At 36.9% G+C, this 25,153-nt stretch overlaps 1 protein-coding gene and 1 long non-coding RNA gene across 3 annotated transcripts in view; one reads left to right on the forward strand and one right to left on the reverse strand.

The window, feature by feature from the left end:
* Window positions 1-25,153, reverse strand: part of CUBN (cubilin) — a 271,085-nt gene that overhangs the window by 216,966 nt on the left and 28,966 nt on the right. The window contains exons 15-20 of the mRNA XM_032349505.1: window positions 22,282-22,463; window positions 20,332-20,494; window positions 19,380-19,567; window positions 3,221-3,365; window positions 2,821-2,999; window positions 262-427 (exon numbers count right to left, since the gene is read on the reverse strand). Of these exons, the coding sequence (XP_032205396.1) occupies window positions 262-427; window positions 2,821-2,999; window positions 3,221-3,365; window positions 19,380-19,567; window positions 20,332-20,494; window positions 22,282-22,463 (1,023 nt within the window). The remainder of the gene's footprint in view (window positions 1-261; window positions 428-2,820; window positions 3,000-3,220; window positions 3,366-19,379; window positions 19,568-20,331; window positions 20,495-22,281; window positions 22,464-25,153) is intronic.
* Window positions 283-7,866, forward strand: LOC116594287. Of its 2 annotated transcripts, none has more exons than XR_004287137.1 (4): window positions 283-366; window positions 1,002-1,133; window positions 2,843-2,957; window positions 6,874-7,866. It is a non-coding gene; the product is annotated as an uncharacterized LOC116594287 (long non-coding RNA). The 2 variants fall into 2 exon arrangements; XR_004287136.1 differs by having other exon boundaries at window positions 7,625-7,816.

Genomic DNA, 25,153 nt, shown 5'->3' on the forward strand with positions numbered 1-25,153 from the left:
AAAAGCTGAAAAAGAAATATGTTCCTCATATGCCACTTAAGATAACCTAGTTTTTCTCTTTTATTAGTAGAAATCAGTTAACTATTGATACGTACTAATTAGGAAATATATTTTTTTCTTTGTCTTTTGAGTGTACTTTAAAATTTTTACAATGTTGATGACTACACATCTACAGCGCAGATGAATTTTCTATAATAATTTATTACTGCTGCTTACTTTTTCTGTCCAAAGGCAAAGTAGGAGAAAGTGTCAGTATCTTACCCAAATCTGCAGAACTGAATTTGGCCATGAAACCACGATTTTCAGTAGAAGAACTTTTCACAAATATGACATAAAGAAAATTGTACACAGATGTTATAAATGAAGGTATGTCTGTGCCACAATATTTTTTATTTTCAGGAGAACCCAAAATTGGACTGCTACCAATCTGAGTAAACAACAGCGACAAAAAAAAGGTATATTCAAGTTTATTTTGTTAGATATTATTTTGGAAAACTGCTTTTTAAATTTAAATTCAATTATTTAACATATAACATATTGTTTGTTTCAAGGGTACAGGTCTGTGATTCATCTGTCTTATATCATGTCCAGTACAACTGTTTTTAAGAATAATTATTTCTGAAAGATATTATTAATGTCATAAAATAAAATTTTAGTCACCCCTAAAGAAACATCATACTTTTTAGTGATCATTCCCCATTTCCCTCAAACCCCAGGCTCAGAGAGCCCACACTGGACATTTCAAATAAATAAAATTACATACTACTTGGTCTCGTATGACTAGCTTCTTTCATTTAACCTATTTTCAAGATTTATCCATGTAAAATGTGTCCTTTCTTCATTCCTTTTTATATCCCACTGTATGGATAAGCCATATTTTAATAATCCATTCATTAGTTGATGGATATTTATATTGTTTGTTCTTTTTGGCTACCAAGAATAACAACTGTAGTCATTTATGTATAAATTTTCATGTGGACATATATTTTCGTTTCCTCCAGGTATACAGATAGTAGCGGAATTGCTTGGTCAGATGATAAATGCTAACTACTGGCTCAAATGCGTAACTTCTTGTGGAACTTGCAACTGTGTTCTGAAGTGGCTGTACCATTTTATATGCTCACTAGCAGTGTGTAAGTGTAAGAAGTTTCCAGTTTCTCTTGATCCTTGCCCATACGCTCTATGTTGTGGCTTCTGGATGATAGCCATCCTCCTACTTGTGAAGCAGTATCTCGCTATGGTTTGATTTGTATTTCTCTGAAGATGAATGATATTCAGCAACTTTTTATGTGCTTGTTGGCTATTTGTGCATATTCTTTGAAGAAATATGCATTTAGATTCTTTGCCCACTTTAAAAATTAGATTGTTTTTAATTTTGATGAAGCCCAATTTTCTATTTTTTTCTTTTTTTGTTCTTTGTGTCATATCTAGAAGCCTTTGCCTAATCTAGGTCCTAAATACCCCTCTGTTGTCTTCTAAAAGTTTCACTGTTTTAGCTCCCACGCTTAGGTTTATGATCCATTTTTAATTAATTTCTGTGTATGGTGTAAGGAAAGGGTCTACTTTCACAATTTTGTATGTGGTTACTCAGCACCATTTGCTGAAAATACTATTTTTTTTCCCCCATTGAAATGTCTTGGTGACCTTTCAAGAATCAGCTGGCCATACAGGAGTGGATTTTTTCTGCATTTTTAATGCTGTCCCATTTTTTCCAATTTTTGTCCTTACTCAAATAATACACTATTATTACTGTCGCTTTTTTCTAAGTTTTAAAATTGGTTAAGTGTGAGTCTTCTAACTTGGTTCTTCTTTCTCAAAAATGCTTTAGTTATTCCATCATTTCTAGATGAATTTTGCAATCAGCTTGTGAATTTCTGCAGAACATGCCAGCTGGGATTTTGATAGGGATTAAATGGAATCTTCAGATATGTTTGGGGAGTACTGCCAACTGAACAACATTAAGTCTTCTAATCCATAAACATGGGATGTCTTTCCACTTATTTAGATCCTTAATCTCCTTAAATAATGCTTTAAAACTATATGTTTTATACATCTTTTTAAAGATGCATTTCTCAATATTTATTCCTTTTTATGCTATTGTAAAGGGCACTGCCTCCCTAGTTTCATTTTCAAATTGTTCACTGCTAGTGTGTAGAAAAAGAAATGGCTTTCCTATGTTAATCTTGTATCATGCAATTTGCTGAATATGTTGGTGTGTGTGCATTCCTTCTAATTGTATGTATGTATGTATGTATGGGTTCCTTATGATTTTCTATATATAAATCATGTTATCTGCGAAGAGAGATAGTTTTACTTCTTCCTTTTCATTCTGAATGCATTTTCTTTCCTTTCCTCGCTTAATGCCCTAGCTAAAACCTCCAATATAATGTTGAATAGAAGTGATAAGAACAGACATCTTTTTACTGATGATAAGGGCAAAAGATTTAGTATTTCATCAGTAAATATATTAGTTGTGGACTTTTTATAGATGCCCATTTTCACATTAAGGAAGTTCCCTTCTATTTCTAGTTTGTTGTTGAGCGTTTTTATCATGAAAAGACACTGGATTTTGGCAACATGCTTATTCTGCGTCTACTGAGGTAATTATGTGGAAGATTTTTTCCTTTATTTTATTTTATATTAGCTGATTTTGTAATATATACCAACATTGTATCTCTGGGGATAAATCCCACTTAGTCATGGGGTATATTCCTCTTTACAAACAGTTTTGTTTCCTGTAACTGATCCGAGGATTCTGTGACATCTTATTTTCATTAACATTCAACCAAATACAAGTATTCGAAGGTGTTTTACTCTTACCTCTATATAATCTCTATCACAGTGGGCAGAATTTCCAATTTCAAAGGCAGTGAAATTGAAAATAACTACTTGGCTTTGGGGCTGGCGGATGGTCCACCTGCAGATCCTTTCTGCCGGATACACGTTAGGATGAAAAGGTGAGCGAATGAACCCTTCTCCGGTTAATTCTCCTCCACATGCTGTAAATATGAAAATGATAGTAGTGTTTGTTTAGATAAATGATTCTTGCCTTCACTTTTATTGCAAGGTTTAGTTCTGCATAGGAATATAAAGGAATGAGATATTACTCTTAGAATTTTTTCCTCGCCATTCAAAGACATAAAATTACTAAGTTATTTCAAGAAATTAAAATGTTACAGACAAATTAGAAACTTAAAAACTGAGGCATAAATTTTCTTACCAACTTGATAAACAGCTCTGAAACTAGCTCTTACAACAGAAGAATCTATTTTAAGCCTGATCCAGATACTATTAGTAATGGATTTAATGTGAGAGAGGGTTTCACTGCCGCAGACTTTTCCAAGTAAGGTTTGATCATCTCGAACCTAAATAGAAAAACAAAATAGATCATCAACAAAATTACTTTGGCAATGGTGGATTATTTGGAGATGAAAAAATGGCAGATTCAGAATAAGTTAATCAAGTTTGGGTTACATAGGCTACATAATATTGGGTTACATATTCAGCACAATAAAAGACCACTAAATATTGATAACAAAATCTTAAGCCAAATAAAATCCAAAAGCATAAGAATATGTAACACTTTCTCCTAATAACTTCTACAATGTGAACAGGGAGATAAATTTATAATTTTGGATTATTTAGAAAACAGCAAAATATGAGAACATGATATATCAAAATAAGCAAGTTTTAGTAAAATCTGTAATCAAAGGAAGTCATAGACTAAACTGCTTTTATTATTGAAAGAGACAGAACAGTAGATAACAAAGAGAATTTAAAGAGTCAACTTAAAAAATTGGGAAAATATTAAAACGAGGGATAATAAAGTAAAACCTAATAAAATACAAAATAAGGTTAAATTCAAGAATACATTCAAGAATTGTTTTTTGGGAGTAAGTTGAGGGACAGGGATATTTAAGATATATCTTTGTCAATAAAGATAAAAGAAAATAAAGAGAAAACTAAAAAAAAAAAAAAAAAAAAGATAACACAGAGATACAAACCAAAAATGAGAAACATGCTATAAATACCCAGATACTGATACATTCATTTCATATGAATGATAATTCTTTGTACAATGCTATGCTAATACAGCTGAAAGTTTGAAATGGTTATTTCCAGAAAAAATATAAATTACTAAAATTATCTCAAAGAGAAGGAAAATAAAATCTGAAGAGATAAAAAACCCTGGATAAAATTGAAAACATTATCAAATTACTCCCTACCCCTCCAAAACTCCCAGAAAATGCTCTATCTCATCAATTGTTTCAAACTTTCTTTTAAGATTGTACTTAGAGAGAAAGAGAGAGAGACTCATGCACAAGTAGGAAGAGAGGCAGAGGGAGAATGAGAGAGTCTCAAGCAGACTCCATGTTGAGCATGGAGCCTGACACAGAGCTCAGTCTCGTGACCCTGAGATCATGACCTGAGCAGACATCAAGAGTCTGACACCTAACCAACTCTGCCACCCAGGTGTCCCAATTATCTCAAAATTTTATGGAACAAGTGATTGCCATAGATAATTTGTTCTAAGGCACCCTGAAACATGGAAGAATCTCCAACAAATTTTTCTCAGAACTCTCTTACTAAATTCCAACATAGTTAATACAAATGAAACTATGGATTGTTTTCACCTATTTGGATAGATACAAAAATCTTAAACACAGGTCTAGAAGAACAAATTTACTTCAACATTAGGCTTATGAACCAATCAAATATGAGAATTTAAATAATGCAAATGTATTTAAAATTATGTATTATAAATTACATCCATCAATGGATCCATTAAGATAAACCATGCATTTCTATAGATGTTTATAAAAAGAATTGTCAGCATTCCTTTTTATTAAAAGCAAAACTCTTAGAAAGTTGGGAGCAAAAGAAAATTTCCTTCATACAATAAGGACCACCTGCTTTAAATCAATAGTCAATGTCTTATAAGGACCATGAGCGCAGTCCATGGAGTCACACAGACCTGGCCAGAGCCCCTGCACTTCCAAGCAAATTATTAAATCTAAGCCTGGCTCATGGGGTTGTTAAGCAAATAGATGAAACAATACTGTGAATTCCTCAGCAAAATGCCTAATAATAAAAAAAAGGGAACTAAAGAATAGCTATTGAAATTCTTGACACTTTGAAAGGTGAAACGCTAGAGGTTTCTCACAAAATCAGGAATGATTCCATGAATACAGTATATTATTACTTAAGACAATGGTTCTCAATAAGTGTCACAACTACACATTTTTTTTTTTTTTAGATTTTATTTATTTATTTGAGAGAGAAAGCACACAAGCTGCGGGAGCAGCAGAGGGAGAAGAAGAAGCCAGCTCCTGGCACGGCAGGGAGTCCAATACAGGGCTTGATCCCAGGACCCAGAGATCATGACCTGAGCTGAAGGCAGGCACTTAACTGACCGAGTCACCTAGGCACCCCACAACTGGATATTTTGGAAATCTCCGAAAATATTTTTTGTTTTTGTTTTAATCAACTAATGCAGTAGTGGTTAGGCACTATTGGCATTTAGTACCTGGGGACCAGAGACACTAAACACCCTGAAATGTGAGATAGTCACACACAAAATTCCCCTTATATCCTGTGTGAGACTCATATAAGGGACAGTTCTATTACTAATTGTAAAATCTAGCTCTATTTTATAGACCGAATCTAAAATATTTTTGCCCAATTTTAATACATACTGGATTTTCCAAGATTATAAGTAGAGTATAAATCAAAGGAATTTTTTTTTTTTAAGTTTTAAGTTTAAGATTTTTCCTGGAAATCTGACAAGTGTTCGTAACCATTTCAGAAAATTTGTCATCAACCTACACAGCCACGTCAGCCTGGGTTTGTACTGTGGCATTCACAGTGACTCAAAGAGAAAATAGACTAAGCCCTCATTTTTTCTTCAAGTCTAGCTTGCCTGGGCTTATAACATAATGTAATAAGTAAATATGTACATTTTTTACTTTATTTCTCCTAAATCTTATATTCTCAAATATATTTTTTATATTATATGTGCATTTAGGTTATATCATCTTACGAATTTCATTTCAGAATAGAGAAACAGTGATAAAAAGAAGGCCTTAAAGGAAACTGACTTCACCCCAAAACCCTCAACTCAAACAGGGGATTATGGGATATTTGTCAGTGGAAATAACCTTTAAATTGAGCCTTGAAGGATTATCTATCCAGGCTAAGGGAAATGGGCAATTAAGGGAAGATTTTTAAAGTTCTGATACTCAAAGCCAGCACGGACACGGTAACACAGTTGTTCCAACCCACAACTGGTAGAAGCGTATATAAATTTCTGGGAAATAATTTGACAGTGTGCATCAGGAATCTTCAAAATGTTCGGTTTTGGACCCAGTATTTTCACTCCTAACACTCTATCATAGGGAAATCATTCGAGATACAGACAGAGACATACAAGGATTCACATCAAAGTTGATCTATAATTACAAGAACTGAAAATACTCCAAGTGTCTAATAATAGGAGAGTGATTAAATAAATTAGAGTGCAGCCGTATGATCGCATCTTACACAAACCTCAAAAATCACATGCCTCCCCACTGACTCATACCTAACTGGTTTCTTTCGAAGAGCTGTAACACGAATTTCACATATTGCCTTAAAGTTATGCTAAGTATTTCTCTAACCAAACGGCGAATCTTTGAAGGAAAATGTCTGCTGCGCCTTTAGCATCTAACATGGAACTTCGCAAATAGGTATTTGACAAACGCTTGTTGATTCATTAATTTTAAGGCATGGTATGATGGTTCAATTTTTGTTAGCGAGACAAACCTACTAGTTCTTGGAAACCAGGAAGCAGGAAACACAGAGTAAGATACCACCCCGCTCTCTCTCAACCTCCAGGGCTCCACTCTCCTCTGCTAAGACTGTAGTCTCTTGTATTTTGCCCATTAGAAGATGACAAGAAGGAAGAAAAACAGCCAAATAGCATCAGAGCAAGCTAAAGTGGACCATTCCCTAGGGCCTCACTAATGAAATTCAAGGATTTTAGCAAGGAGAAAGGCAGCTGCAGTCCAAATGTTTTAAGAGGAACTTATAGGGCTCAAGGGCCCTAAACCTAGAAGGTACAATTGATTTTGGCGGCGTTTCTCTGTCTCTGTGGAAATGAAAGCTTATTAAATCTGAAAGCCTGTATTCTCTCTGGATCGTGGACATGACAATTCCTTAACCACAGATCCTCTGAAAGAGACAAATAAAGTTCATCAAATGCTCTAAAGTGTCTCAGATATTGTTGCAGCCCACTCTACATTCAATATGTAGGACTCGTGCATTTGTACCTCCCCACAACAGCAGCAATAACAACAACAACAACAACCCCTTTTTCTTTTGTGCACAGGCACTAGGATAGACTGTATTATTTTTCCTAATTATTTACGTCCTTCCCTGTCATGGGATCTAACATCTCAGCTCATTGCCATGTGACTTACAGTGCCACCCCACGAAGAATTAAAACTTATTCCTCCCATTGACTGAGCTTGGCCATATGGTTTGCTTTACCCAACACAATGTGAGTGGAAGTGATATGCCATCTCCAGGAAGAAGCTTTGGGAGTCACTGAAGGAGTCAACTATCTTCTCCTTTCTTTTCTTACAAGGTCAAGAGCCTGGGTCCCAGGGACAGATGGGATAGGGTGAGCAGATCAGCAGAACTGCCAGTGACCCCCAAACCAACATGTTTATATGGGCAAAGAATAAATGTATACTGTTGTAAGCCACAGACATTTCTTTGTTTGTTATTGTTTTTGATTTGTTGTGTTGCTGTTGACTGTTTGTTATTATAGTATAACTTACTATATGAGATGATTTGTATTTAAACCTGGTTTATATTAACAATGAGTTTTCTTAACAAGTCACTTATAGAGGCATGACATCAAGTTCGTTCTTTATACTGGATCACATTTGCAAAGAAATGACCAGGGCTACTTCAAAATTCCAGTGTCCATTTTTTTTTTTATGAAAGCCTATAAAAACAACATTTATTGTATTATTAATGACTAAACAAAGAGACTTTTATAACTGAAAAGCCTCTCTAGAAGAGGATGAGCAACATACAAGTTCCCTGACTGACCCCTTAGTTTCCTAAGGCCGTATGGTCACGGTTCTTAGTTCAGAAGTAGCATGTTTCCAGGGAGGGGGAGGACTGCATCATTCTGGAAGCCCCTGCTGCTATAGATCTCAGTCTCCAGGGGTGTGTCCAGAGTTGGATGAATCTAGCTAAGAGCCAGCCATGGCAGGTAGCTGTCCCAGTGTTCTGCAGTGCCCTGTTCTCTGGGGGCTGACCGACTCTTGGGTGATGACTCCTAGGCAGACAAGTCTAAAACTGGCTCCAAAGTGTTCTGGGCTCTAGACGAGTGTCTGTGTTGAGGGCAGGCACGGCTCAGTGGTCCACACAGACTGGAAAGCAGTTCCCAGTTGAAATACAGACTGTCCCACCAGGGCTCCCCCAGCTTCGGGTAGAAAGGGAGTGGCCATGGCCCCAAATCTTTTGAGCTCAGAGACAAAGGCATCTGGGGTTCCAGCACCACCTCCACTGAATCCCAAGCCTGCTTCACACAGTGGCAAAAGGGCTGGTCCATGATCTCTGCCTCTAGATCTGGAGAAATGGCGTGTCTGAAATCAAAGCACAGGCCGCTCTAGAGCCGAGATGGAAACCAGGGTCTCGAGAGAGAGATTTCTGTAGAGGGACGACGGTTTGGAGAGGCGGCAATTGATGGAGAGGCGGTAATTGATGGATCGGGAAACTGATCGATTCTCCAGTCTTGGACTCTCAGCTTCCTGCTTTGGTCCTCTACTTTTGAACTCCTTAATTACAGCTCCCCTGGCAAAGACCTTGCCTTATTCTTCTCTGTGCTGGCTAGTCGGTGTTGCTGTCATCGCCCACTGGAGGGTTTGAACTGTTCATGGAAAGCAGAAAAGGCTCTCTCCATCTAACACTGGTTGTTTCAGGTCCAGAGAAGCAATAGATAGCCTGTGGCCCATGATCATTAGCCTGTGGAACAGCCCAGATGGCTTCTGACTTTTGCATTAATCAGACTGAACTAGTTCTTGAAGATATACTATTCATTAAGACAACAACAAAAACAGAATTCTTACAAAGGAACGATTTCCTGTAGAGAAAGTTAAAATAAACAAGGCCAGAAAAACACAGTTCATATGAAATTTAAGTGTGAGCTCTAGAGCCTAGTCAGCGGTAAGCTTTAACATCTGGAATGGATCAGGTCCCAAAGCCCCATCTTAATGCATGTGCTCGTTTGTTTGTATCTGCTATGTATCCAGATTTGTTTTTATATAACAATTCCAAACATCTATTTAAAGTATTAAACTTTAATTCAAAGCAAACCAAATATGCTAGACCATGGGTCTGGTCCAACCAAGAGCTGAAGACAGAAGCCTCCCACACAGCAATGTTTAACGTGTAGCTTCCTGTGAAGTGAGCTTCAGGTGGAAATGCCCCTGAGCAAAATAAAGACTTGATCCTGCAGACTAGTCTTGGGTTAATTTGGGTACATAGGAGGGGGATGTGGCCCCACTTCAATTAAGACAATAAACGGTGAGGGTAAGAAATGAGAGAAGCCACACAGGGATTAAAAACTACTTCCTTGGGGCTCCTGGGTGGCCAGTCGGTTGAGCACCCAACTCCTGATTTCAGCTCAGATCATGATCTCAGGGTTGTGAGATGGAGACCCTCGTCGGGCTCCTCACTGAGCCAGAGTCTGCTTGAGATTCTTCTCTCCCTTTCCCTTTGCCCTTCCCTCTGGTTAGGCTCTCTCTCTCTCTCTCTCTCTCAATAAACAAATAAATAAAATCTTCTAAAACTTTTTATATTATTTCCTTATGTTATTGTCATTATGTTTCATGATTTCAGAGATAAATTTTTAAAGCACTTTATGCCTCACGAAACAGTGCCTCTTCTGATATCTCTATCAGTAAACTTATAATTTATCCAATACTTTTAAAAATCTGCTTTTCCAAAATCAGGAATCCTTGTCTAGTTTTAATGAGAAGTGTGAACCTACATGATGGCAGACTCCATCATGCTACCCTCTCCTCCCTTTCTCTTCTCCCCAGCATCACTGTCAGAACCAACCTCAAGTTAACCTTCAGTAACCAATGACTGTGCTAAGAACATTCTAATTGTTCCCCTTTGCACTGAGTATATCTGGGTTCTTCATGTCCATCTACAAAGACTTTACAAGGTCTAGCTCCTGCCTAAATCTTGTTTCTTTCTTTCTCTCCTTTGCGATTCCAGCCACATTAGGCTCTTCACAATTCTTTGAGTTTGTCGAGATTTTTTTTTTCTCAATTCATCTCCAGTTGAAATCCTCCTTCTCTTGACTCTTTGCATTGCTAACTCCTTCTAATTCTCAGACTCATTGTGCTGTCGTTGGGGGAGCTACCTCTGACCATTCAACTAACGTCATTAGCCCTGTTATTTTCTTCCAAAGGATTCTTTCTTTCTTTCAAAATGCATTTCCCAACACAGTTGCATGCTTGTTTGTTTAACATCTGTCTATTTTACACACCCAACCCCTAACATAGTGCCTGGCATCTAAGTTGTTCAACAAATACTTAGAGAATAAATAGACAAACAAATGGATAACCCCTTTTAATTCTTTTGAGAAGTCTAATACTACTATTCCTATTACAGATTAGGGAAACTGATGCCCACTGGTGTAAAATACCTTGCCCTTGATTCAAGAGAGAGTTGAAGCCCTTCAATGTTTCCCTGCAGTGTTGTGTTTATAGCAGAGACAACTGGCCATCCTCTTGATTCCTCTGAGTAGCTTGTGGCACTCTAGATAGATGCCCTTCCCTATAGCCTCTGCAGCTCAATTGTCCCATTGGGTTTGTAGTCTCCCCTATGAGCATGCAGCTCCTTTACACAGAGCAAGGATCTGTTCTGTAAATCTCTCACACCTCCGTAACGAGGTGGGGCTACCATTGCAGTCTTTTCCCTGGCTCCCACTACACCAACCCATAAAATTATTTCACCAGAGCAATGGCATATTTTGCCACTCCATTACAAAAGATCAGGATGGCCAAGGAATTGTGGAAAGACTGTGTTGACAACAGAGCTAAGAAACTAACTGAATGTTTCTAACCTCTGCCAAAACTCCAGATCCAATATGCTGAAGAATGCAAACTATTGAACATCACTCCATTGCCCCCTTTTCTGGTCATCTCTGAAAGATATTTCTCTGAACTAAAATTAATGTCAACATGTGCCTAACTGGAAATAATCCTCAGCCTCCACTGGTATGTTTGTTTGCTGCAATTAACATTCCAGTTTCAGTTGTCAGAGGTCTTATTCTTTCTCTGCCATTTGAATTTTATTCTTAAGAACTATTTAGTGAGTCCCAGCCATGAGACTTAAACTAGCATGTCCCTTTGAGGATAACAAATATATTCAAGCAGACCAAAAGTCATAGCCCTCCCTCAACCATTCCAAGGCTGGAGCTGAATAGCATCAATGCCTAAGAAAAGCAAAAGGAAATCTTTTGTGAATTTGATTATATCTAAAGATGTGTGGAGATGTAGGAATGCTGTGCAAGGCCAGCTGGGAGGGCTGGGGTAAGGAGTACCAGGAAGAGGAGAGGGAGGTTAAAAGGTTCAGATAAAAGGTTCAGAGGGGGGGCGCCTGGGTGGCTCAGTGGGTTAAGCCGCTGCCTTCGGCTCAGGTCATGATCTCAGGGTCCTGGGATCGAGCCCCACATCGGGCTCTCTGCTCAGCCGGGAGCCTGCTTCCTTCTCTCTCTCTCTGCCTGCCTCTCTGCCTGTTTGTGATCTCTGTCAAATAAATAAATAAAATCTTTAAAAAAAAAAAAAAGGTTCAGAGGGAAGATAGATCTCCAGTGTTTCAGCTTGTCATCCTCTCCTATATTTCCAATTTTTAGTTCCTTCTTTAAAATTTTGAAGATTTTACCTGGAAGTTGAGTTTCATCATGTCTCATAGATTTTGATATCTATCTAGCATTTCCTCTTTGTTATTTTCTACATTGTCTTTCATTTCATTTTCTATTTCCTTCCTGAACCCAGTAACTATTTAGGAGAGAGTTTATAAATTTCCAAGTATTTGGATATTAAAAATTTTTTATTAATGACTAATAGTTTCCTTACATTGTAAAGAGATAGGTGTGTAATTTCTGCTCTGTGAATTTGCTTGGATTAGGAAGAAGTCATCTGTCATTCAACGACACAGAGTAGTACACATTCCCCATATCTCAGACACCAAATTTAACGTAGCTTACTTTTCTATGCCATTTATTTTTGTTTGCTTTCTCCTTCTAAGAAGGAACAACTTCCCCAGAAGCTCTCCTATTTCCCCAGAAGGCACTTCTCCTTGCCCTTCCCTTATTAGTCTCTCTTATGAGGTTCCCTTTCCACTTACCAGAAGCCTTAGCAGGAAGAGGTCAGATGATTCAGGATTGGTCAAGGAGATTCTATTCATTTCTTTCTACATCTCATTTCAAGCCCTGGCCTTAGCATTATATAGACTTCTAAAATTATTATTCAGCCTACTACTTGGATTCCCTGGGATTAAAAATTAAACTTTCATTACTTCTTTATGTGTCCTTCACTTAGAGTTCTGAGGGCTTAAATCACTTATTAAATATTAATGAGAGGTGCTGCTTTTCATTCTGGAAAGATGCTTCTGTACCATTCATTGATTTGTTCTATACAATTTAAATGCTCTCTTAGACAAAAACAGATGAACTAACAGTTGATCTGTTCTTGCTATACTCATTCTTTTGTTACTGGCCACATTACATCACCCATGGGCAATGTGAGTTTCTAGAAGCAGAAGTTTAGTTGAAAGAGATATATAAATCCAAGAATTAATGCATAAATGTGTGCTTCTTAATATAAAAAGAAAAATATAGATATGCTACACTGGATCTGGGCAATACCACATTTATTATCTTCTGTAGTTAAATTTTATTCTCAAATAAAATGTTTACAGAGCTCTCTTACTGAGCAAAAAATCTTTCAAAAAATACGATACATGAAAAAGATATAGTAGGCAATAGTATCTTTATTTAAATATCTCCATTTAACGGATAGATTTGCATGAGAACAAGACAACTGGAACCACATAATTAGAAGATGTAGGATTTTTAGAAATGCATATATTCATTCAAAAGAAAATTTCTTGTTATTATTCTCCCAGATCTCTCTAGAATTCCCTCTCTCACTTTTCACTCTTTCTAAAATTTTGGGTGGTCTTTTCTCTCTTATAAATAGAGTTAATAAATGGCAAAAGCCATCTAAATTCTAAACCACCAGTGTATCTGAAGTACCATGACTCTTTTTTTTTATTCCTTTACTTAAATATTCACTTTTTAGGTATACCTTTTAAAAATGAAATCACCATTTCAGAGAGCAGTATTTTGAGTCATAATAATGCCATTTGAATTTGGTTCCAGAATCACTTTCTTCCATGCCCACTGTCTGAAGAACATGAAAAGCAGTAGATATACTTAGAAAAAAAAAAAGGGCTCAGTTTACAGATTATCCCAATAGATAGATATGAGGTATTGGCAAGAAATTGGTAGAAGTCAGCATATGTCTATCTAGCATCCCATGTAGGTACATCTAAATCCTATTCTGATAACTAACTAGAGTTTGGTCTTTGTGACCTCAATTTCCTCATTTGTAAAATTAAGGATTTAAATTAGATGACCTCTCAGGCCCTTGCTGGTACTAAAATTCTACAAATTGATTGTATTCCTTTAGGATGGTCAAGGACATTAGAGAAAATCTTTTCAATTATTCAAATCACGATACATGTCCTGTCCTCCTAATAGTGCTCTTATATTGTCTCCATCAACAACCTCTGAGGGAAATTTAATCAAGATTTTATGGGTGTGTGTGCACATCAGATTGTCAATACTTCAATGGCAAACCATGAAAGGGTCTTACCAGCTCTATCTGAACTGATAAGTTCAAGGCAGGAGTTGGAAATCTGGCCTAGGAAAACCTTGCATTTTTATAATATTTTAATACTTTAAGCTTCTTTTATCATTCACTGTCTTGATTTATATTCACGAAGTTTGAAGGAATAGGTAGGGTATCTTGTAGAAGAAGGCACTGAAGCATCCAGATAAAAAATTGTCCAAGGTTATACAGTCATCAAATGACTGGGCAAAAATAAGCACTTAGAAAAATTAACTCTAATCCCATTCTGGCCACATAATATTCTCCTATTCTGTTTTACAAAATTAAATGTTCCAATGCTTTATTTTTTTAATAACTTTTCATAATGATTTGGAGTTCATATAACTTCTTACTGAAATTCAATTAGAACATAGTGCAAGGACAGAGAGGGTAAATCATTCCAGATGCTTTGGCGACACCTTAGAGCCATAAGAACCCTACATAGTATCTAATACAAAGGTATGCAGATTTCCCTACAAATTAGAGTTAGTGTTACCTGTCTCAGAAAAGCATTGTGCATGGCTCCATGTTATGGTCCTGTGACCAGGGAGCCAGATATGGAATTGGGAAACTCACAAGGGCTTCTTTCCTATGGAAGGTGAGCCAACTTTTGCAGTCTTAGCTACACAACTGTGTCTCTGTTCTTATCAGAGAACAGTACAACTGAAACTAATTCAATTTCCAGCTCTCCTACTCCCCAAACATGTAACCATGAGCAAGAGACAATTTCTCTGGGCCTCAGTTTCCTCATTACAAATAGGAATAATAATGGTTTTTGTGAGGATTCAATGAATTAACTCATGTCAAAGATGGTACCACATCCAACAGATAGTAGAAAGACAATAATCGTTATCTACTTAATTACAGTACTTTAAAGTCTTAGAATAGCACCTGGTGCATAGTAAGTACTCTCTAAGTGTGAGCTATTTTCTTCTATCCTTAAAGTTAAAAAACAGATGGTGGAAATTTAATTTTTATTTACATAAAAATATCTGAAATTGCTCCATAGTATAAAACTTTAATGTATTTTATGGGATATTCTGGAAAAAAAACTGAATGAATATACACGTTTACATCACCCTCTGAGACAACAATCTCTGGATTAAAAAAATATATTGCTAAATCCAGAGAGGCAGTTCAAGATGGCAGTATAGCAAGATCCTGAACTGACCTCTTCCTATGAACACAACAAATCTCCAGCTACATGTAGAAAAATTCCCTCTGATAAAGAACTGAAAACTACCTGAATAAGCTTCTCCACAGCAAAAGATAAAAGTGCCACACCAAAATGGGAAGGAGAGGCAGAGATTCAGCTATAGGGATTCCCTCTGGGGATGGAGACACTGGTAGGTACCATTTTTGGCATTCTCCCTCTAACCTGCTAGTGTTGGTAGGCATACCCAGCCTTTATATTCTGTACTCCATGACCCCATCTAAGCCAGCCAAGCAAGTGCCCCTCTCCCTGTACCACTACTACACTGCAGCCCACCAGCTGGGAGAGTACCCTACTCCCCATGTGCCACTCCACCTTAACCTTGCCAGCGACAGCCTAGTGAATGCCCCATCCCTGCATGCTGCTTTACAGTGGCACCACCAAAGCCAGCCAGCCAACACAGTCCATACAAAGAATGCCCTATAAGCATCTGGTTCATGTGGCCAAGGGGGATTAGACCTGCATCCCAACATTCTTGGCAGGCTACCACTCCCAGGGTACTGCATAGACAGCAGACTGGAACACATTTCCAGTTTTGCTGTGAAAAAGTCCTATCTATCTGACATGGAGTTTTGGCCTGGGGAGACAGACTTCAGGATTACCACATATGTAGAGGTTATAGAGGTACTCTCAGGAAGCATAGGCTGGGGGATACCATCTTTTTTATTTGATCTCACTACAGCTCACCAATACCTCCCAGAAAATAGTTCATACACTTGTCTCAAGCCTTGAAATTTGCAACTGTTGCTAAGAAGACACATCTAGATCATTTGGACTAGAGCCAGCAGTGTCCATAATTGAGGTCCCACAGGACTATATATATTTTCATACCTTAAAAGCTGCTGCCTGAGGGTCTAGCTTCTAAATAGCCTGAACCTAGGTGCTGACCGAAATCCACCCCCTCTGGAACACTCACAGGTCTTGGCACACCCTCAACACCTGGGATCTACCAAGAGAAAAATCGGGCTGCTTAAGTAGTCATAAAGGTTTGAGAGATAACAATGGCTTAGGGCAAGGTTAAATGATAGGGTTTATCTCTTACACAAGATCACCCAACCAAGACTGGAAAAATAGCTGTTATACCTTATACATACATAGAAACACAGATAGATAAGCAAAACGAGGAGACAGAGGGATATGTTCCAAATGAAAGAACAGGATAAAACCCTTGGGGGGGCATCTTAATAAAACAAAGATAAAGAATTTACCCAATAAAGAGTTCAAAGCATGGTCCTCTGAAGAAGAATGAATGAACTAGTGCAAACTTCAACTAAAGTATAGAAAATATGAGAAAGTACCAAACTGAAGCCACAGAAATGAAGAACACAATAACTGCTCTGAAACATATGCTAGGAGGGTTCAACAGCAGATGAGATCAAGCAGAAGAGAGAATCAGTGAGCTGGAAGACATGGTAGTGGAACTCTTCCAAACAGAGCAGCAAAAGGAAAAAAAAAATAATAGTAATAACTTTAGCTTAAGGAACATATAGGACATCATCAAGCAGAATAATATTCACATTACAGGGGTTCCACAGGGAAAAAAGAGAGACAGAAAGAAGCAGAAAACTTACTTTGATTGATGAAAGAAATTAAAGGAGACACAAATAAATGGAAAGATACTCTGTGCTCATAGGATGGAAGAATTAATACTGTTAGATTGTCCAGGTTACCCAAAGCAATCTACAGATTCAATGATAAACCTATCAAAATTCCAGTGGCATTTTTCACTGAAAAAGAACAAACGATCCTATGATTTGTAGGGAACCACAAAAGATTCTGTATAGCCAAAGCCATCATGTGAAAAAAGAATAAAGCTGTAGGCATCACTCTCCCTCATTTCAAACTATACTACAAAGCTAGAGTAATTAAAACAGTATAGTATTGCAAGAGAATCAGACATAGAGATCAATGGAAAAGAACAGAAAACCCAGAGATAAACCCAACTACATATGGTCAATTAATTTACAATGAAAGAGGCAAGAATACACAACGGGGAAAGGAAATCTCTTCAATAAATGGTGTTGAGAAAACATGCAAAAGAATGGAACTAGATCACTGTCTTATACCATGCATAAAACTAACTCAAAATGGATTAAAGACTTGGTGTAACCAGAAACCATACAGACTAGAAGAAAACATAGGAAGAAAGCTATTTGATATTGGTCTTAGCAGTGACTTTTTGGATCTGACTCCAGAAGCAATGGCAACAAAAGCAAAAATGAACAAATGAGACTATATCAAACTAAAATGTTTCTACAAACTGAAGTAAACCATCAACACAACAAAAAGGCAGCCTGATGAATGGGAGAAGACATTTGTAAATCACACATCAAATAAATAGTTAACATCCAAAACATATAAAGAAATCATACAACTCAATAACAACAAAAGACAATCCAATTAAAAAATGGGCAGAGGATCTGAGTAGACATTTTTCTAAAGAAAATATACAGATGGCCAACAGGCACATGATAAGATGCTCAGCATCTCTAATATGAGGGTGATGCAAATTAAAACCAGGATATTACCTCACACCTGTGGGAATAACTATTACCAAAAAGACAAAAAATAACAATGTTGGCAAAGATATGGTAAAAAGGGCACCCTTGTGCACTTTTGGTGGGGGTGTAACCACTATTGAAAACTACACAAAACTTCCTCAAAAAATGAAAATAAAACTACAATATGATCCAGCAATTCCACTTCCTACTCTTTAACAAAAGAAAAGAAAACCACTGATTTAAAAAGATGTATGCACCTCTATGTTCATTGCAGCATTATTACAATACCCAGCTTATGGAAACAACCTATGTATCCATTGATCAATGAATGGATAAAGAAGATGTGGTATTTGTGTATCTATAATGGAATATTACTCAGCTATGAAAAAAACAATGAAATCTTATCCTTTGTAATAATATGGATGGACCTTATCAGCATTATGCTACAGACTTTCAGTCATAAAATAAACAACATCATGGGGATGTAATATACAACACAGGGCCTATAATCAATCATTCTGTATTGCAAATTTAAAAGTTTCTATAAAAGTAAATCTTAGAAGTTCTCATCACAAGAAAAAAACTGTTACTTTGTATGGCTACATATCAGTAAATAAACTTAATGTGGTGATCATTTTGCAATGTATATAAATGTTGAATCACAATGTTGTACACTTGAAACCAAGGTAATGTGCATCCGAACTAAACTAAATATTAATAACTATTACTGTGGCACCAGGCTCAATGTACTTCATTTTACACCTAAGTCCAACTCTTACACTAAATTTCTTTGTTTCTCTACTATACGTATCAAGGAGGGAAGAGGGCAAGAGGTTACATAGGTTTTTCCTGGAAAAATAAATTGGGTCTAACACATGAGCAAACAAAATCGCCAGTGCCTCTCTGAGTTTATATAAAATGATTGTACCCAACAAATACTGTTTTGTCTCTCTTTCTCAATACTCTAATTTGTGGCTTGACCAATAATTAAGCAAAGGAAATACCAGGCCAGGCAAACAAAAGTGCCTTTTTGTTTCAGATAGTCTTCACATTACAATCATTACACACACTTAAATCAGAGTTAAAGTTTTTTGAAAGAGAGCATGCAGGCCTAATGAAAGGAAAAAACCTACACTCTGAAAAAAGGGTTACCCAATGCTTTACCTTAATTCTCTGCCACCAAATAGCTAGTTCACTTGGGCAAATCCTTTTACTTTTCTGGGATGAGTTTCCTGGACAGTCTATGAAAACTATGTCTTATTAGTAAATCTCATTAGTCTTTCCTATTTGCATTCACCTCAATTATTAAGGATCAGTTTCATAGCTTATAATTAGGCATTATTATGAGTTCCTAGTCTCAGCTTTCATTTTTGTCCTTTGCTATTTCATTACCAATTTCCTGTTTCACCATCTATAGATCTATTTTTGGCAGATTCTTTCATACTCTCTAGAACAGTTGTTCTCAGACTATAGCCTGAGTCAGAATGACCCGGGAGAGGCCAAGAGCTTGTTAAAATACAGATTGCTGAGCATGTCCGTAGAGGTTCTGATGCAGTAGGTCTGGGATAGGGGACAGAACTGGATTTCTAACATCCAGATCACCCAGGGAATCCACACGCTGCTGGCTGTACAACCACTACACTATAGAATACAAAAATGTGGATTAACGTCATGAAAGGGCCATGGACAAGTCAAAGTTACCTCCATGTAACTCAGGGAACAGACACTCTGGCCTTCCAGCTCCACATGGGTGAAGTTGATCTGTATTTGTTCTCCCACGGGCTGCGTTATAATGTAGATGCACTGTCTGCTGTGAGTGAAAGGTCCAGACAAGTCAGAAGACAGAAGACCCTCTGGGTCTGTGTAGTTTCCTCCACAGTGCAGATCCGCTAAAGAGCACAGGGAAGATAAGGGAAAGGTCCTGTGAGTGGCCATTCCTGTGACCGTCAGGCATTAGAAACAATCTTTAAAAATTGACACACATGCACACACAATCATATATCCATTTTATTCAACCCGTGAATAAAGACATTAGGCCTATGTCTCTAATCATGTTTTCAGTTTGACATGTGTTTGTCGGACATCCATGTAGTGTCTAAAGAAATAGATCCAGACATGTGTGATCTAACTTCCCATCTAACATCCTCTTCTACATGTAGAATGTAGCCTAAATACATTTAGGCTCTCCTTCATTCCAAAAAGATTTGGGGTAGCTTATAAAATATATGTTACAAAATAAAATATAGGACTAGAGAAAGGAATATAATTGAAGGAATAATGAACATCGAACAGCAGGGTGTGCTCAAGGGAAAGTTGACATGCACAAAAGTGGGTAGAGACTCCTCAGTCTACAGAAGAAGGCTGGCTCTAGATTCAGCCTGAAGCCAGGGCAAATGAAGAAAGGGGGCCTGTGAAAAGATGTTCATGGTTACTTTTCCTGATATTGAAACCTGAAAGTTGTTTTTTCTGTGAATTCTCATCAGAGCTCAATGATATATTTAAAAATAAAAGCCCTAAAGTAAAAATCTTAGAGTATCTTATTGTTTGTCATTGGTTTGTTCCTTTGTTTTAGGGTATCAATACAAGCTCTAAGCATAAAAAGATGGCACTGTCCTTCACGTCCACATGCTTTCCCAATGATCAGGTTACTTACCGGGTGATGTTAAGTAGGTGACATGGAAGCCTTGGTCATTAATCTGGTTGTCGGAATGAAAATGAATTCTGGCAAAGGGACCTGTAGTCTGGAGTGGTGGGACAGAGAAAGTGGTACAGAATTTCCCAAGAACAGAGTCCTGATACAAAGGACCATCTCGAATCTAAAAACAAAACAAAAGAATAACTAAGCACAAAAGGGTCAGATTTTGACAAACCTCAGTCATTTTGTACATTGACTTCAAAAAAGCTGTGATTGGAAACTGATGGCTCTCAGAGGCTCTCCCATCACTATATACCCAATATTCAGTTGGGGTTCATGAAAGGGAAGTCTCCGCCTCCCACCATTCTTAATACCTTATCTCTGTCCAAACTTTAATTCCAAGCCTAGACGTGTAATTTGAAATTTTCTCATGAACCTTTCTCAATGTTTAATTTCCTTAGTTTTTCCCCCCTAGATGTTGGTTTTGTAATGATAAATTCCTAGTAACTAAGAAGGAGGAAATGAATATATGCAAAGAAGATGGAAGAAAGAATACCAACAGTGTCGACTGATTCACAACTTGGTCTAGGTATTCAGAAGGGTCAGAGGTAGAGAGAAGTGAAGTCAGGTTGATGCAACATAGAGACAGTTTAATGTGTTTTAGAAGTGCAATCCTAATAGTAACTGAGTACCGTGATAATGACAATATGACCTAAGAAATCCTTTAATTGTTGGTTTTTAATCTCTTAAATAATCATGTTAACCCCTCTATAATTCAGTTGTAACTGAAAGTTCTGTACTACCTAGAACACCAAACATCAGTGCTATTTTAACATGGCCAATTTGGTCCACTCAAATTACTTTTTCTATCAGCAGCCAAGTTCTGGGATAGCAGTATTTTATTCCTATATTTAACTACTTCCTCGAAATATCGTTGAGAAATGAGAGGCATTTCAATATTATCAGAATTATTGATAACTTTCTATTACACGTATATCCAGGAATTAATGTGGGAGTGGAAAAAAAAACCAAACCTCTAACTTTAATTTGATGGAAAATCCATGCTACTGTTAACATTCAAAAGATTATGTTGCTCAAAATTTTCAGGGAGAGGTAGATTTTTCCAGTCACTCCCAAGGGTTTCAAATCCATTACAACTGCTAAATTACTAATGACTTTAACTTGTGGAGATCCCTGTTTGACAGCCGCACCTTTCTATCCTTTATGAATAATTCCATAGCACTCCATTCTTCTCTAATGGACTTAGAAAAGCATATTGTCTTTTATCACTATGGCAAGGACTTCTAAGATTTATGGAGACAAACAAGACAGGAGCAACACAGGAACTCAATCTTCTCAATGATCTTTTCAGTCTACAAATGCAGAGCAGCATTTCTGATATACTCATAAGCTCGCGGCCTTTTTTTTTTTTCTTCTTCTTCTTCTTCTTCTGTATTTTAATCTTTTACTAATGTTAAGCAGGAGGGGCACAGACAGACTTCTCTTCTCCCAATGACAGTTATCAATATATTCTAAGCTCACCCACTAGCAACCAATTTCAACACAATTGCTATTATTTTTCTTCACAGAGCACTATCGTTAGCTTGTGAAATAATGGGTCAATTACCCTAGACAACTGAAGTCTTGATTCTGCATTGGAAAAGATAACCATTGCTGTTTCTTTTGTTAATTCTTCCATTCCCTCCTTAGGGGACTGGGCTCCAGGAAATGACAGTAAGTAAGGCAGTAAGGCAGTCTGTTTCCCAGATTCAAACAAAACCCAGAAGAACCAACAAGCTGACACAATTAAGAATAAGGAATTAACAAGACTTAAGGCATCAGCTGCCTATTGAAGAATATATATCTAACTACTGCTAGAAAATTATAGTCATCCACAGTATCACCAAACCATACTTCCCTGAGTTCCAATCAGGTCATGATATGTTCTATCCAAATATGATTGTTTACCTCAAGATAATCTTTGCTGCAATCATCATGGTGCTCCAGACTCAAGGTCCCAAAAGTAAATGTGATCAAGAGCCCAGGACTGGTTATTACTTTCCAGACACAATCTCTTCCTGGAGGATAGTTTCCAGGATATCCCGGAGATTTAATCGAACCATAAGTACCCGTCAGTACACCTCCACACTCTAAAATGAGGAAAAAAATAACTTTATATTGTATACAAGTTATAATTTATATAGAGATGTCATAGTCCTTACTGCAAGAAGACAAGCTTTGTTGAAACAACTGTGTGCTATTTGGGATGCCCTCGTAAATTAAACAAGGCTTTCATTTTTCCAGTTTGATACAGTTATAAATCTAGGAATATTAGCTGATAAATGAATGAGTCACTCCTGCATTGCGCTCTGTGCTTATCAGCTATCACATGGTGATATGATTTTAAAATACAGTGCTGAACTGTCTGAGGGATGAGATGATAGACACTTCTTTTCACTTTGAAAGAGATTAACTTCTGTATAACTTTTTAAAAGTTCTGGTTCTTAAAAAGTTCTTCTTAACTCTTAAAAAGTTCTGGAACTTCTATTACCCCATGTCATTCAACAAACCAGATTATTTTATACATTAGAATAGTCAAGTGCTATGTAACTTTCATTTGAGAAGATTTTTTAACACTAATATAATTAAACTCTTCATTTTATAAGTGAATAAAATCAAACGTCTATGGGTGGTTGAGCCACTTGCCTTGACCAGGAATGGAGTGAGGTAGAGGCGGGGCCAGGCTTTGTGACACCCATGCCGCTACCACTTCATTAATTACCCCCCACCAACCCCCTAAAGTTGTATATCAGTGACTGAAGGAATCTTTTCTTTATTAATATTCACATTTATTTAACAAAGACTCTGTGATGGCTTATACGAAATACTATCCAACATCACTCATCATCAGTAAAATACTATTCAAAACCACAACGAGATATCACCTCACAACTGTCCCAATGGCTAAAATTAACTACACAAGAAACAACAGGTGCTGGTAAGGATTCAGAGAAAGTGGAATCCTTTTGCACTGTTGGTGGGAATGCAAACGGGTGCAGCCACTCTAGAGAATAATAAGAAGGTTCCACAGAAAGTTAAACACAGAACTATCCTACAATACAGCAATTGTATTACTAGTTATTTATCCAAAGGGTATAAAAATACAGATTCGAAGGGGCACATGCCCCGATGTTTACAGCACCATTATCAACAATAGCCAAACTATAGAGAGAGCCCAAATGTCCATCAACTGATGAATGGATATAGAAAATGTGGTATATATAAACAATGGAATATTACTCAGCCATCCAAAAGAATGAAATCTTGCCATTTGCGACGATGTGGCTAGAACTAGGTGTATTATGCTAACTGAAGTAAGTCAGTCAGAAAAAGACAAATACCTAATGATTTCACTCATGTAGAATTTAAGAAAGGAAACAAATGAACATATGGGAAAGGGGGAAAAAGGGAAAAAAAAAAAAAAAAGGAAAGAGAGGGAAAATAACCATAAGACTCCTAACAACAGACAGTGGACTAAGGGTTGATGGAGGGAGGTGGGTGGGGGATGGGATAGATGGTGATGGGGATTAAGGAGGGCACTTGTGATGAGCCCTGGGTGTTGTATGTAAGTGATGAATTACTAAATTCTACTCCAGAAGTCAGTACTTCACTGCATGTTCACCAACTAGAATTTAAATTTAAAAATTTAAAAAGAAATACTACTGTAAAATTGAAAAACAGAGATGATAAATAAGAGTCTAGGCTACAGTGAAAATAAATTAGAAAAAAATAAAATAGATGACATTTCTGATATGCATGATATACGATTTACACAGCTATGCAGGTTACTTAGACAAGTCCCGCTGCCAAGGCAAAAAGTGAAACAAATTAGTTACATGATTCTCACTGTTCCTAATAAGAAAACACCTGAGTCGCTCAGAGGAAGAGGAGTTGCCTAAAATTTAGTAGTTAAATTATTATATGGATAAAAAAAATTACAATATCATAAGCAAACTAAAATGTTAATGGTGTGCCGTGAAAAAAAATTCAATACATAATACAAAGAATTAACATCTCTGATATATGAAGAGCGTCTAAAAAATAGAGACATCAAGAGTTCACTGGCAAATATTCAAAAGTCCTCTATACATGGAAAAGATGTTCAGTCTCACTCATAACAAGGGACATACAAATAAAAAATTTGCTGAGATACCATTTCTTGCCTCTCAGAATGATACATATCCAGAATACCGAAAACAAATGATCAGTATGATCCGTGGTACATGGAGAAGAAGGCACTCTCGTATATTGCTGATGGGAATACAAGGTAGTACAGCTCTTACAGAAGAGATTATGGCAATGTCTAGCAAAAATACAGACATTTATTTTTAGACTAAGTAATCACACTTTTAGAAATCTATTCCAAAGATACACTGGCAAAAATGCAAGAAGACAACTTCCCAAGGATTCTGTTGTAATACAGTTTGGAATTCCAAAAGACTGGAAACAAGCTAAATGTTCATCAAGGGAGGGCTGACTGAATAGGCAGTGAGTGAGATATCGATGTAATGCACACTATGATCCCATTATGAAGTAGTCTCTAGGATATTTCAAGTGAAAAAGCAAACTAGCAGCAGTGCATATTATATGCTACCACTTTTTTTTAAATGGGGGGAAACTTGATCATATGTGATTATCTGCTTATATTTTTTAAATGGAAGGGTAAATCAAAAACTAATAAAAATTGTTTCCTTTGGGAGAAGAAAGGAACAAGACAGAAGGGACAAGGATGAAGGTTAGACTTCTCTAAATTTATTATGAATTTTGATTTGGCTTTGGA

Source organism: Mustela erminea, chromosome 6 (genome assembly GCF_009829155.1).
Source record: "Mustela erminea isolate mMusErm1 chromosome 6, mMusErm1.Pri, whole genome shotgun sequence".
Lineage (NCBI taxonomy): Eukaryota > Metazoa > Chordata > Mammalia > Carnivora > Mustelidae > Mustela > Mustela erminea.